General features: G+C 39.0%; 1 protein-coding gene across 4 annotated transcripts in view; it reads left to right on the top strand.

Moving 5' to 3' along the window:
- dock4b (dedicator of cytokinesis 4b) overlaps window positions 1–15,510 on the top strand; it is a 94,897-nt gene extending 79,387 nt beyond the window's left edge. For 2 of the 4 annotated variants that reach the window (XM_083528187.1, XM_083528188.1), the window contains 10 exons: window positions 2,343–2,426; window positions 2,785–2,904; window positions 3,009–3,130; window positions 3,432–3,552; window positions 4,024–4,105; window positions 4,751–4,860; window positions 7,708–7,780; window positions 8,642–8,743; window positions 10,376–10,437; window positions 12,706–15,510. In XM_083528187.1, the coding sequence (XP_083384313.1) occupies window positions 2,343–2,426; window positions 2,785–2,904; window positions 3,009–3,130; window positions 3,432–3,552; window positions 4,024–4,105; window positions 4,751–4,860; window positions 7,708–7,780; window positions 8,642–8,743; window positions 10,376–10,437; window positions 12,706–13,107 (1,278 nt within the window). In that variant the 3' untranslated portion in view covers window positions 13,108–15,510. The remainder of the gene's footprint in view (window positions 1–2,342; window positions 2,427–2,784; window positions 2,905–3,008; window positions 3,131–3,431; window positions 3,553–4,023; window positions 4,106–4,750; window positions 4,861–7,707; window positions 7,781–8,641; window positions 8,744–10,375; window positions 10,438–12,705) is intronic. The other 2 variants (XR_014531334.1, XM_083528189.1) reach the window with 2 other exon arrangements.
- Window positions 15,511–15,812: the final 302 nt, after the last annotated feature.

Consider the following 15,812-nt stretch of genomic DNA (forward strand, 5'->3'; position numbering starts at 1 on the left):
AAACCTGTAAATATTACAACCAGGCATTACCTCTGTATTTAATCACCTACCGTAATCCAAAGTGAGGTTGTCATTTCCATGCTCTGTGGCATTGCTTTTGAGGTCAGACGTTGTGGAGGTTATGACCCCAAGGTTGACTCTCTAGAGCCTTTAGAAATTTATTAGGATGTTCTACACGTCCTCATTAACTGCAGAATGGTGCAGCTCGCTTCTGTAGTTTGTAGCGCAGTGTCTTCTCTTTGATAGAATTTTTTAGATAGCCCGCTGTTTTTCCACTCTCCTGGTGCATGCTGTGCAGTAGAGAAATGAACGAAGTGTGTAGCCTTCAAAGCACTTTTTTTTTCTGTGGTATTAAAACTCTTGGAAAGCGTTCAACATCTTGAAAGCTGCATGAACCTGAGTCGGGTCAGAACTGCCACGGTCTAAAGGGTGGATAGGAGCTGTTGCATAGCAACCGTGTTTTAATAAAGGGTCAAGTCTGTATGTGGCACTGCCCACCCGTATGCATGTATGCTTGTGTGTAGGTAGATAGAGGCATGGTATTGGCAGGGAGTCATTAGTGGACATGTGTTTTTCTCACAGCCTGCAAAACTCTTTCAATTATTTGCAAGAAAATGTTACGGTTTAAATATTACATCTTTTATTGTAGCCCCGAATCTGCTTGTTTTGAACTGATCTGACTTTTTTTTTGTTTGTTTGTTTATTAATATTTAGATTTTTTTTGCTGCTTTTTCATTTTCTCCCTTAAGGGAAAATCTATTTCTTTTCTCACATTTGTAAACTTCTCAGTTTTAATTGACACTCTAAAAGGGATTTTTTTTTCCCCACTCTATGAGTAAATTCACAAATCACCAGCATCAGTGTGTATTCTTTAAAGATGCGAAACAAGACGAAGAATAATCTCCATTCTGTAATGCATTTCATGGGACAACACATTGATATCTGCATCAAGTGAGAAACAAACTTTAAAGGAGTATTTGCAGTCCTTTTTTTTTTTTATAATTCATAGTCAAGCCAGGCACAAAATGAGCCTTAAGTCTTGCACTTAATTGCAGTGATAATAGTAATTCCTCCCTGAACGTCATTTGAAGTACTAAGCGGCTTAATCGTTGCCTGGGAAACAGTCTGAACGAGTTCAAACAGTAGTAGTTTATTAGCTTGTCCTCAGATGTGGAGAGTGATGCCGGAGCATATGCCATATCAGATTTACAGCACTGAAGCCTCTCTGTGTGACTCTTTGTGGTGGGAGGAGGGCGTACCCTCCTGTAGCTTCTCCTCTCTGGCTGGCTCTTTGGAGATACACAGCCATTATTCTTGGAAGAGATTGCAAACACATCTAGCTCTATTTTCCAGATTCCCTCATGCTCTCTCTTTCACACTCAGAATTATTTTCAAGTCTGTGAGCTCTGTTCTCAATGGCATTACATTAAAGTGCCGTGCTTTTTTAAAGCATTGTTTTTCTGTTTTTTTGCCCTGTGTTTCTTAAGTAACTGTACACTTTTCTTTGCCACCTTGACAAATAGTATTCAAATGTAAATAATTAATGTTCATAAATAGCACAATGGGACAATGTACCTGGAGGCTAGAAAATGACCTCTGCTTCTACAAGTTTTCCTAAAAACATGGATCACCACACACTATAGGCCATTCCAAACTCCCAGTACTGGGACACCTGATTTTATCACAAATTTGTAGGCACACAATTGTACAGCATGTCTTTGGATGCGGTAGCATTACATTTTCCCTTCACTTGGACTAAGGAGACTCAGACCTGTTCCAGCTTGACAATGCCCCTGTGAAGATATGGTTTACATGGGTTGGAGTGGAAGATCTTTTGTGGCTTGCTATAAAGTTCTAAACTGAAAACCTTTGGGATGAATTGGAGCACTGACTGCACCCCAGGCCTCTTCACCCTACATCAGTACCTGACTTTACTAACACTCTTATGGCTGAATGATCTCAAATCTCTACAAGCACACTTGGAAATCTAGTGAAACATCTTCCCAGAAGAGTGGCGGTTATTATAACTGCAAATGGAGACTAGATTTTTTTTTTTTTTTAAAGCACACATGGAAGGGTGTCCAGAAATCTTTGTCCATAAAGCAGCCAAAGCTTTGAAGCAGCTCCAGAAAGATTACCATCCTCCATCTTTTGCTTTGAAGAATGTGTGGGATGTGTATGCGCACAACATCAGTCATTTTTGGGTGGGGTAATTGATTGTAAGTAACTGTGGTGGTGTGTGTGTGTGTGTGTGTGTGTGTGTGTGTGTGTGTGTGTGTGTGTGTGTGTGTGTGTGTGTGTGTGTGTGTGTGTGTGTGTGTGTGTGTCTCTGTCTTATGCAGGCATTCTTTGTGAAAGACTACATGATGAATCACCCGGAGGACGGAGATAAGATTGGACGCCTTAGAGAACTCATGTTTGAACAGGTCAGTATTGATTCATCTTTTAACACAATAGCAATATACTTTTCCCATCTAGTCCTCCTTTATATTTTTTTTTTTTTTTTTTTTACATTTTTTACATAATTTGCAACATAAATCTTGAGTGAAATTAATTTATGAACTGCATACATAGAGGAAATAAAAAACAATTTGATTTTTTTTTTCGCTTACTTACATCATCTATGTAGCATAAAATAAAGTCCCTTCTCTCTAATATGTTAAATTAATGTGGAATGCATGTCAACATGTACAAGCACTTCTCTCTCTCTCTCTCTCTCTCTCTCTCTCTCTCTCTCTCTCTCTCTCTCTCTCTCTCTCTCTCTCTCTCTCTCCACCCCCCCAGGCACAAATACTAGAATTTGGCCTGACTGTCCATGAGAAGTTTGTTCCACAGGACATGCGGCCACTGCATAAAAAACTTGTGGATCAGTTCCAACTCATGAAGTCTAGCCTAGGGATTCAGGTAAACCCTCAAACTGCTGTCAAATACAGGGGCTCAGGAAGAGGCTTTGTGTTAGATAATTATGTATGCCTCTTATGCCTATTATCTGCTTGTACATCCCTCAGGAGCTCCCAACCTTCATGAGAGCCAGTCCTATCCATTTTTCCAATGGAAGCCCACGGGTCGGGAGAAACTCAATGCCCAACATTTTAAATGTAGAGGGAGGACGTGTCGTGCCCCGCCGCAGGTGAGACACACGAAGGCTAAAAGATCTAATTCATATACAAGTGTAAGATTCTCTGGGAGTGTGGAGATAAAACAAAGCACTGCTATGAGAAGATTGCACCATGTCTATATCCATTTAAATTCATTAAGCTGTAAGCTTTTCAGTTTTAGCACAATTCCTACCACAATTGTCAAGCTGTAATAGCAGCTAAATTCAGATATTTCTACTGCTTTGCTACTTTTTATTTATATAAAAGCACCATATGGTAACTGAGTTCTAACACCCTGTTTTTGTGTGTATGTGTGTGCGTGTGCACATACAGTCCACTCAGCTATCCAGCAGTAAACCGGTACTCTTCGTCCTCTCTGTCATCGCAAGCCTCCAATGAAGTGAGCAACATCACTGGGCAGTCGGAAAGCTCAGACGAAGTCTTCAACATGCAGGTGAGCGCTCTGGCGCAGAACACACTGTCTGCCTGACGGCTCAACACGCACACACGCACACACAGGCTCAGGAAAGCTCTCGGGCTCAAAATCAGCATGCCCCCTTAACCCTAACTACCCCTTCTCTTACATCGCTTTATATTCTCTCCTCTTCTCTGCAGTGAGTTTTTCATCTTTTCTACTAATCATACTCCCTACTTTTAGTTTTATCTCCCGCTCAATTGTGCTAATGCTATTTTCATCTCTGTCTCCTTTTCTTTCTTTTTCACTCCTCTGCTTAATCTTTTCTCACGTTTATTTTCCCCCCTCTAAGATTCTTGGCTGGAAAAGAAAACCTGGATTAGAACCATAATAGCGCACTCAAGCTTTTATCTTGGATTATATTTTCTTCAGTGATATGGTGTGCCACGTCGATCTATGGCACAATTAATTGTTTGTAACTGTGCATTGTTTTGTTTTTTCAAATCTCAGCCCAGTCCATCTACCTCGAGTCTCAGCTCCAATCACTCAGCCTCTCCAAATGTGACCAGCTCAGCCCCCTCCAGTGCCCGAGGTGAGAGCACACATTCCACATGTCCTCAAAGCTCAGACTGTGTATTTCACAGGCTTATAAAACACTGTCTTAGGCCTTATCATCGAACCAGCAACTAAGGCAAGATCTTTCGGAGAACAGTCTGTATATAAGATGCCTATGCATGGTCACACACAAACCTCTCTTTATTCAGCTCCACAGTGGTTTGCTCTTCAGTGTAATAAGATACTCAAATAAAAATAAACACAGGACCTCTTATAAATATCATTTTAGCAGCCTGCTCTTACTCCTGCTTAAAGCGCACCTCTAAAGTCTACCTGTCGTGTCCAGGAGTATTACAGGCAGCAATGTCCGAACAGTGTAGCTGGTGGCTATCATGTTGAGGTGAAGTGGCATGCGAGTGCCGTTCCCTGGTGATGGAGCAGAGAGAGCACGGGCTGTTCCATCTGTCTGAAACTCTATCTCACTGCCAAATAGCCGTCTGTCACCATCGGAGGCCAATTCTCACCCCGGCAGGAGGGCTACGTGGGGAGAGGAATATTGCTCCTGCGTCTGGCTACTTAGCAAGACAGGAAATGCAGCACAAAGAGGAGGAGTTACGGTTGTGTGTCATGTACACAAGAATATAGTTTGACTCATTTTTAACTTTGTCTTTATATTTCTCAGGCTCACCTCAACTGTCAGAGAAACACAAGCATGTCCGGGAGAACTCCTGCCTCTCTCCAAGGGATAGACCCTGTAGCGCTGTATTTCCCAATCCTCTTGATCCCACACAGGTAAATATAGTATATATACTGTTTAATATAGAATTCTAGCCAACCTTAACTGCAGAATTTTTTAATTCAAAACCTTGGACCTTGTACTGTATACGGCTTTGTTCTGAGAATACACTTCATGCTTTATTTTTTTAGTACAAAATACCAGCTCAGTGTGTTTTCTTTTTTTCTTTTTTATCCTTCAGTAAGTACAATATATCTATATTCCGTGGCCCAATAGGAGCACATTGAGGGCAAACAATTACTGTCTTATCTTGTACAGCTATGTGTAATCTGTCAGTCCTAGTCTATCCCATCCATCATTTGAACAGGGGCCACCATAAGACCACCACTGACCAGATTTGCACTGTTCTCAGCACAGCAGTCTTACTGACATGGTATGCGTAAGACTGAGAAACTCGTTGTGCTGCTGGGATGAAACCAAAAATATCCAGCCAACAGACATGGTCCCATGATAAGAACCTGATAGTGATCAAGGCGAGAAGGCTATAAACACATCATGCACAAATTAACTATTGAGGACCAATAAGGTCTCTGTGTGTAATAATGTAGCCAGTTGCTCCCAGCAGCGCTGCTCTAGTAAATACAATCATCGCAGCACCACACGTAATGCCATTTCATTTTTACTGCTAAACTGAATATGGTCCTTTACCTAAATTATATCTGAAATGGTGCTCCTGCTGGCTTTCTATTGATAGATGTTGTAATGCTGTAATGTTTTACCTAGAGGTTGATTGACCGGCCAATTAATCTGGCCGGTTTTTGGCATATTGTATTTTTAATTAATCGGCGTCGGCCGATTGTGCTGCAAATTAGGCGATTATTAGGCAGGCTCATCTGAGATGCCAAACCATGCGTGTATGTTCTGCGCTTGTGTGAGAGAACATAACTCTCTGATACCAGTCGGTGGCAGTAGTCTGTATTCGGCATCCAAACAGGGAAACCAGGAGAGTTGAAATATCTGAAGCAAGCAGCAATTCTACCCGCCGCCATCAATACTAACGGATACATGAAGCTTTTTTCAATTATGTCTGCTACGTTTGAAAAACAAGAACAAGAATGACTACAAGCAGTAATCTAATCTAATTAGCCAATCGGATTCTCTTTCTCGCCAACGAGCTCCGCCGCTGATTCGACATGCAGAATCAGCCGAGAAACAGCTGATGCCGTCCAACCAGAGCCAACGGTGCGGAAAAACTTAAGCCGACCGGCACTTAAAACACCCAGTTTGCTTCCCCCCAACATTCCCAGACGAATGTCCATCAACTTGTTCTGTACCAGGCTTTAGATTCTTATCCTTTGTCCTCCAGCTGTATGTATTACAATAGTTAAATATGATGCTGCTTTTGGAGAGAGAATGGGAGCAACTTCTTGGAACTGTATTAGTGCTGTAATGATCCCTCGAGTAATTCGATTATAAAAATGTATTTAAAAGATTTTTTTGAACACTGTATTTGTATTTTGATGTAATATCGCAATTAAATGGGTTTATTAGAGGGAACGCGCATGTAGGACGTTTTGGAGACAAGGTGAGGGAGGAGAGATTGAGATTGTTTGGACATGTGCAGAGGAGGGACATGGGGTATATCGGTAGGAGAATGCTGAGGATGGAGTTGCCAGGAAGGAGGAAAAGAGGAAAGCCAAGGAGAAGGTTTATGGATGTGGTGAGGGAAGACATGCAGGTGGTTGGGTTGAAAGAGGCAGATGTAGAGGACAGGGGGTATGGAGACGGATGATCCGCTGTGGCGACCACTAATGGAAGAAACTGAAAGAAGAAACATTTTTGGATTTTGTTTTCACCGATATTTTTGTATGCAATTTCGGCAATTAAAATGATATATTTTTTTCTGTTCAGTAAATGTTAATTTAAGCAATTTTCTGTATCACGTCTTATTAATTAAGAAATTAGATTTTATGGCATGAAAAATCTGCCAAAAATTAATTTCTATGTGTATTTATATGTAACTGGTATATTCTGTTAGTAAGTTTGTTGCAGGTGATTTAGAAATAAATAATTGTGTCCATGTATAGTAGGGGAAGAAAACAAGGTGCAAGGTGCAAGTGAGAATTTGTATGTACTTTTTCCCCTCAGTAGCTCTGATCTAAACGAGACTCTTACAAAAGTCAAATTAAACCCAAAATGTAAAAACAACAGTAAATGATTACAATAGTGTGCATCAAAGTGCTGTTTACTATAAACAGCAATGAAATTCCTTTAAAATGCTGTTTGTATGGGACGATTGATAGTGTAGTGAATTAATATTTTGAGAAGCATAGATTTATAAGAAACATTAAGGCTTAACACATAAACATTATATTCATATAGTAAATATTACAATTTAATTTCCAGCAGGCAGAAACCAACTTCGCAAATGTAATACTTGCACTTTGGCTGGACAAATTTGTGCAGATGGTTGCTGTCCCCAAAATGATCTTTTAGCATTTTCAATCACCTGGTAGGTGCAAAATATTCAATTTGAACAAAGACCTCCCTGTGTTTTAAAGTAGATACATAGTACATATTCATTAGGAGTGATTTATTTCTTGCTTAATTGTGGATGTTTTTGTTTTTCTCTCTTGCCCCCAGTATATGACCATAGAGTTCATGGTCATATACACAAGGGTAAAAAAAAATTGTAGTTCTGCAGTTGTATATACTGGATAACCCTGGTATAAATATATCTTTATGTGCAACAAATATAACCCCCACCACCCACTTAGGCACTGATGCAGAACACCGTATATGGACATACTAGCGGTTTTATGCGGCAGTTTCTATTACAGCTTGTGTTAACAAAGAGTGACATCAAAAATGATAGTTAAAAATAGTTTATGGTTTTTCTGCAGAGGACGATCCCACACCCAGCAGGTGATGCGTCTCTGCCTCGCAGCGATCCCAACATCTCCATTCCAGACAAAGGTGAGCTGCATTAATCTGTGCTCAACTTTACACTGCTCCTGCCCACACACAGTTTCCTACATGTACTGGGTCTCAGTGTGGTTGAAAGGTTTGTTTTGTGAAACGCTCTTAAGATTATCTAGCTTGATATGATGGTAGCTGACAGTTCAACTTTCTTATACAGTTTTTTTATTTATTTTTTATTTTTTGCTGCAGCTATAACTGTGACTGACTCACACAAGTTCCTCAGTGCCGCTGTCTTCGCTATTCAAATAGAGCGAGGAATTTTCATATTTTTAGCCATTTATCTACATTTTTATTCAAACCTGGATTTAATGCGATGTGGGTGCAGAGGCAGATCTAGATTCTCAAGAGCAGTGGGTTTTTCCTCTGTGTTGGGTTTTACTGCACAGAAGAATAAACATAGTTTGGATCAAATGTTTATTTATAAATTCTTACTGTATGTGTTTTAATGGTACAAGCCAGAGTATAGATCCACAATTATATATTTCAATGGGATTCGTTAAATCTACTTGAGATACTCTGTTGTTTATTAAAAAATAAAAAAAGACCAATGTTTCGATTGTTTTCTTTGAACTGTTGGTGAAGATTAGAAGACATGAGGTAGAAATTGAATTTAATACGAGAAGGCTTTAATAACCTGGGATGAAAGTAGAAGTTAGTCTCCTGTGACAAGTGCACGTTCAATAAGCCAGTGAAAAAAAAAAAAGGTGTTTTTCTATCTTTACCTGGTGTGTAGAAAATCATGCCTATGGCAGTTCTTCTTTGAAAGCTGTAAATAAGAACCCTCTGTAGGCTGTTAGACTTTGATGATCCTAAGCTAACTGAACTGACCAGAGCTGCATGTTTTGTGTGTGAAAGTGGTCAAGCCTGCCCCAAGCAGCTGGAGTCTTGACACACCGTTCTCTGACTTTGTTGGAAAGCAGTTTTGCCCCCCTGTCCCTCCTAGGCCTCCGTATTCAGGTAAAAAAAAAAATTTAATTAAAGAAGCGTGCCGTATAACACTAACCACCTTCGTCGACACTAATACTTTTCGTAACCCTTTTAACTTTAGTCTATCATAAGGTTTGCCTTCTTTCTGGTTTCTCACAGCCTTTAACGGTATTCCTACTCTATCCTTAGTGCTAGACTTTTATTTAGTATTCCTCCAGTAAAAAAAAATGTTTCAAAGGTCTTATATTTGCTTGTGCTGTCAAGACTTTCTGGTTTTAAGTGGATCAGTCAGTTGGAATCTAAAGGTAAACTTGACCTGCATGTGTTAAGGGAAAAAAGCACATCTACTTTAAAGGGATTGCAGTTGCTCTCACTCATGATATAATCCTTGTTGAAGAGATGAGCCTTCTCATAGCGTTTCTTTCTAATCTGCATGACACCTCTAGGCTTAATTAAATCCTCAAATGATGATCTGAATCTCCTGCTTTCCAACCTGCCTCTGCTTTAGCCTTTTTCTGCTTGTATTATTTTTTCCTCCATTTTTATCACTTTGCAACAGGTTTATCTGCACCTGAGTTTAGATTAACCTTATTTGTGTGGCAAGGTTCTGCAATGTGCTGTGTTCTAGGTTAACTAGAGCCTTTTAAGTATCCCAAAAATAAGATTTGACAGAAGTCTAAGCTAGATGTGGTAAAGAAAACATTTTCTAGCATATCATTGCTTTTATTAAATAAGTTTCTAAGATGCACTAGGACCATATATGTTTTAAAAGCAGCATTGGTCCTAGAACAGCCCCTTGTGGATTGCCACATTTTCTGTGTGCCCAGAATATTTGCTGTTTTTATATTTATATTTACCAAAGAAGTGACATTCCGTTCAGAATAACAAGATTAATTCTACAAATCCTTGGTTCCTTTGCTTCAGTAGCTGTCTGGTTCTATATTATTGTTTAAAAAAAAAATCTATCCCAGTAGATGAGGAAAGAAGATTAATTCCCTGGTCACCAGAAGCCATTCAATTAACATATTGTTTTTCTCCCACCATCCAAAACTTTTCAGTCTGTGAATTGGCTTGATTATATCCCCCTAGTTGTAAACTAACCAAGATTCAGAAGTTACTGAGTTGTACCTTAAGGGTTTTTTTTTTATATTTCTATTTTAAAATGCTGGAAATTGACACCTCAACGCAGGTAGCAGACATTAGATCTAATCTCTTTGTCTTTTCAGTAGCCTTGACTGGATTGCCAGTGACCATATTAACATGTAAAGTATCTCCTGTATTACATCAGCATGGCTCTTTCCTAAACACATGCACAGATGCTCACTTGTCATTAAAGCCAAGTGTTCCAGTAACAAAGCTTGCAATGTTTTTTGAACACAACCCAGACAGGAAGTAGTTAATAGACCATAATCTGCTGTTTGTCCCTTCTGTCATATATCTTATAAAATTGACAGTGGAGGCTTTTAATGGAGCCTGTTTTCCTGAAAAGGAAACAGCTGCCAGATGTGCGAGTCACTTAGCAGGAACCTTGAGCGTATAGCAATATGTTTCCTTCCTTCCAAGATGGCTACGGCCATGTGGCTGATAGCTTAAGTTAATCGTCACAAATGTTTGTGTCAAATAGTGAGGAATGTTTTTTTTTGTTTGTTTGTTTGTTTACAGGGTCTCCTGCTAAAAATATGAGATCACAGTCGCCAGGTCCAGTATCAAGATCACCACAAAAGGTTTGTTGGTTTGTCTATTTGTTTTTTTTCTTCAGATTTCATGTTTTTTATTTGACAGTGCTAATTGTGATATCCAGGGATTTTGCTGTCATGCTTGTGAAAAGTATGATTGAGTTGCCTGGACTGGGAAATGCAAGTAAAAGGCGATTATGTCAAAATCACGTCTGCGTCAGAATGGTATAGATGATGAAATTATCATTGGGTTAACAAACCTTCTATGGTATCCAATTAGAAAAATCTGATGAATAGTGCATGTATTTGCATGCTATACTTACCAGTGTATATATTTTGTATTAAATGAAAAGACGGAGTGAGCCCCAAGCAAGCACACCGTAAAATGAAAGTTGTCTCAGCAGCTTTGATTTTTGCTTCTGGTGTAAATTAGTAAATCTGATTTATGTCCCTTGTAGTTTAAGACTACAGGACAGTAGATTAAGGGTCGTGCTTCATATCTGACCAGCTGCTCCTGCCAGTATGAGAGTACAGCACCTGCTTCTGAGCCTTTGTCCATTCCCAATGCACATTTGAACTCCAAGGCAGTGGCGCTCTCTGCGTAAACACATTCATGTGTATGCTGGATGGAACGAAAAATCAAAGCGTTTTCAGTATTTAAATACCTTATGCACACTAACTTTCATGGTAGGTACACTTTAAAATCATACGACTTAATCCTTTCCACCGCATGAATAGACGATTTATTTGCCTTCAGAGGTGAGAAGGTGCAAAAACCACTACAATCCTCTTTGCTGTTTGGACTAATCAGTGATTCATCCCCCCCATTTTTGAACACATTTGTTCCAGAGCAAGTAATTGTACCCTTTTTCTCTTTGTCATGTCTTCGTCGAGCAGTGCATATCGATTTCAGTTCAGCCTTTCTGCAAGTCAGATTATCACTAATCATTGTGCGTTACCTAAAAAAAAAACAGTATGTAGAGAAATGAAAATGTTTGCGATGGGATATTCAGAGGCAGTGGTGGGAGCTTTGTGTATGCTCTATGCTTGCTATAGATTGCACTGTAACAGTGAGCAAAAATCAGCTTGTATTAAAACAGATTTTTTAATCTCTTTGTATTTAATGGACCCCGGTTCAGGTGTAGACAGCTTCCGAGCCCTGGACACAGACTCGCACGCATGGATACTGTGCATGTAGAGTCCACACAGAGCCCTTCACTGCATTATCAGTTCACAGGTTACAGACTGTGAAAGGACAAAAGTGTCGAGTATATTCAAGGGCCATGAAAAGCTCTGAACAGCACTTTGAAAATGGATTGGCTAGCAGTTTGTTTTAAATTAGGCATCTCATAGAGTATGCATCATTTATAATATCCAAAGAGTGGGTGGCTGTGAAAATGTCTGCGTATACACTTGCTAAATTAATTGGAAATCTTTCTCTGGAGTAGGTCTGATTGTGCCGGTTATTTCATGAAAAATTGAGCAGCAGTCATTTCTTTAGAATTTTGTTCAAATATCTAATTATATTGCATGTTCCACATTGCTCTGAAATATGTATGCGATTATGTAGTTGGCCAATGAACTACTTAAACAGTGCTGGTTGAATTAATATTACTTTATGAGTAAAGACCAATTTTCTCTGCAGTATTTTTCATTTAGGAGTCTAATGTAGGTCCAATCTAGTGCAACATGTTTCCCCCAGTTGTTAATGAAATCTTTAAGTCATCCTATCACCTCTGTCTCATCGCACATTTGCTTATCAAAATGAGATTTTATCCAAACATTTAGTGTCATGTGGACAACTGATGTAGTCCTAAAGCTAAATATATAGAATCATTTGAAGAAAAAAATAAATTTTATGTTGGTCAGCATCAGTTTAGTGCAAATTGTTTTGCACAAATTACAGATGTAAGCAGGCATGCAGAAATTCTAGTTGTGAATATAGTTTGTAGTGGTCAACCAACACAGGGAATTTGTTTTCATGTATTTTATAATAATCTGGAATATTTTTGTTGTAAGATTTTCTTTCTGAGAAGATTCTTGATGCAATGTCGCATTTTGATTAACAGCACCATGCTGCACTCTTGCATAGAAGATACATTTTTGCTTTAGGTTTTGTTGATTTTTTACTGTTGGTTTGATTCGTCTCTGTTTCAGGTCGTAACATTACCGAATGTGTAGACATTCCGGAGGAATTAATACTTATGCAACTCACTGTTTCAGATCTCATGAATCATTATTGTAACTATTGCCCTGAATGACTATTACCTGATGTTTACACTCTTGTGACATTTTTGTTTATTTGTGTGTGTGCAGTACTCTGTCCCTCCCTTCACGCCCTCGCCTACAGAGTGCCTACCAGCAGGGCTTGTACCCAACTCCCCAGGGCTCTCTGGCAGCTACAGCAGCGGTATCTCCTCTCTTAGCCGCTGCAGTGTTTCTGAAGTCTCAGGCACCGAAGTAACACCCTCCACTGACCACGCCTTTCCCACCTCTGCCTCCAGTGGCTCGGATGAGCTTTATAGGCGAGAAAACAAGACTCCGCCCCCTTACAGCACCCACCCGCGGAGACCGGTGCCCCTCCCTCACAGCCTCTCCATTCCCACAACTGCTGATGCTCCACCCATTCCACCAAAACCCCACCAGCTTCGCAGTGTTAAGCCAGTGGAGCAGCTGCCCCGCCCCCGCCCCCTTCCCAGGAAAATCTCTCAGCTTTAGTGCTGCTGGAAGAAAATACAATGTGCCACTAATTGCACTTTCTCTCTTTGGGTTGATAACCCACACTTTTAATTTACATAACAAACAGACTGGGTAGGTGGGAGGATATGGCGGGGGGTGGCAGTGCTTTTTCCTGCACTTTTCAGCAATCACAGATCAAGATGCTCTGAGAACCGGAGCATTTTTACATTGTGTAAATACTGTTATGAAACGTATGTTTTTGCCTTAAGTATTGCAAACAGAATATTTTACCATTGGGTAATGCACGTTTCTAAGTAGATTTAAGTATGTTCTACTTTTTTAAATGGTTCAGAGAGGTGCTAAAGGCCTCCATTCGGCTCTTCATATCGGCACTAGATCACCAAACCCTTTTATTCATCTGCAAGAACTTATTCTAAACAATTTGAGAGGTTATGGTCTTATTGATTTGGGCACATTTGTAGATAATACAGCAGTCAGTTTATACAAAACATTCATCCATCACTTACTTTTTAGGATGAGATTTATGGTGTACATGATTTGGTCAGCACTCGCAGCTGACACTTTTAAAATAAAGCCTAACCACACGAGTCGAATGCTCGAGTTAGTCTACCTGGTATTGTGCCAAAGGAACAGAGAAACTGTCATACTGTATTTTTATTTTCCAGCTCAAGATTGACATTAAGTTTCTGCTTTGAACATTTTTTACACTCTTATTATTATTATTTTTAACAGCCATGTGAAAGTACAATTGGGATAGTCAGTGGCGTAACTGGAAAAATCCGGTGACAGGCTGGTACTCTCATTATACTGGCTGAGTAATATTTAAGAAAGGAGCTAAAGGCAAAAGCATCTGCCCATAGGCATAGCAGGAGCCAGCCTAATTAAGGTGTGTAGTGACTGACTTTTTTTTTAATGTGTGCTGAAATTGATGGAGTCTTTACAAAAATAAAGTCTTCCATTCTTTATAGTCACATTCTACTATGCCGGTTGCATGCACTGTCCATCTACCCAAGTTGCTCAAAACTGCCAGTAGGACTTGTTCATTTGAAGGTCTCAAAAACAGCTATAGAGCTGTGACAATATACCTGAGTAATGATTAATTATAATGATTCTGATTTCACCACTTCAATCACACTATGAGTTTATAATATACCAAGTTTAATACATTTACAATTATTAATTGATATCAGTCAGTGATGTCAGTGGATCTCAGAGCAGTCCCACAGTCTCTCAGCTGCTCCATAGATTAGCCTCACAGTCAGATTTAAGGTATAAACTATATGAAGTAAAAACATGATTGTGTGTAATGTTCGAGAAAAATACTCCACAATGAGGTGGTGGTGTGCAGCCAGGTACAACGTTAGTGATCCTGCTCGAAAATATCTACATTTCTAGTAACAAATGACAAATTCCTTTTTTTATTTGAGAACATAATTGTAATCTGTATACTGCTTATTAATTATAGCAGCTGTAAACAATCATTCCATCACCCACCACTCATTTTCTTTCTCATGACGTTAACAAGAATAATGGTTAGTAACCAGAGAAACAGTTTGCCGGCAAGAAACTGCAAAGCCGTTCATCAACACACAAAAAACCTACAGGAACAGCTTTACAGCCAACAAGGCCAGTGATATACACACTGTCAATTGCTTTACAAACGTTGATTCTGCCAGAGATGCTGGGAAAATAATAAACCCCTTGTGACCAGTCAGAATTCCAATATTGTCTTGTGGTATAATTATAATATAGTGTCAGTTTTTTTGTTGAGATTTTTTTTGTATCGAATCATTTAATGTTCAAAATTTTGTAACATTGAAAATCATGTATGTGCAAATTTAGCGTATTGTATACGTTTGTATATTGTCACCGCCCTATTTATAATTCAATCTGGCTATTCATCGTCTGCGGTTTTTCTGGACATAATCTTTTACACAGAAATGTTAGAGATTTGGGCCTTTATAGCAGTCCTGTAAGAGCCTGGTTACTGTGCCCTGAAAATGAACAATAGCTCCTCAATTTATAAACAGAGAAAAATAGAAACGTATCGATCACCTCTTTTCACTGCTTCTTTTCTTTGTGGGAAAATTAAAATCGTTTTAAATAATTTTCAAACTTTGGACAAACATCTAGACATGAATCAATGCTTGAAAAAAAAATGTGTAAATTATATAATAATGTCTTTGTAATTATGCCAAATACAATACCTTCTCTATTGTAAATACAATGTTTTTAAAAGAAAGTGTGTAGCTATAACAAATTTACAGCTTTGAATGTCAGAACAAATTAAAATTATAAATGTTAAATATTTATGATTTTTTTTTGAGGGGGGGTGTAGGGGGTAGAAGAAATGAGGTTGATCTCTCACATTTTATGTACATTCTAATGAATTCCTGTGTAATAAAATGTTTCCAACAAGCACGTCTTCAGGTTGGATGTTTCTCTCCCCGCGGTTTCCGTTCCTTTTCCTCTACGTATTAGGTTGTTTCTTTTGATATTCTGATGCATTTATTTCAATAGATTATAGATCAAAATCATAGCAAACTAACTGAAATTGATTTTTGTTTCCTGACTAAAGTCTGTGAGTGACCTAATGAGTGTTTTTATTCATTTGGTGAGATGTTTTATGGCAGTAAAAGATTTTACATAGACAAGGGCACTACATTAACTGATACATATATAGATTGTATATAACTGAGATTGCTGCTACTTTTTTATAGTGT

The sequence above is a fragment of the Silurus aristotelis genome (genome assembly GCF_946808225.1).
Source record: "Silurus aristotelis genome assembly, chromosome: 24".
Taxonomy (NCBI): Eukaryota; Metazoa; Chordata; class Actinopteri; order Siluriformes; family Siluridae; genus Silurus; species Silurus aristotelis.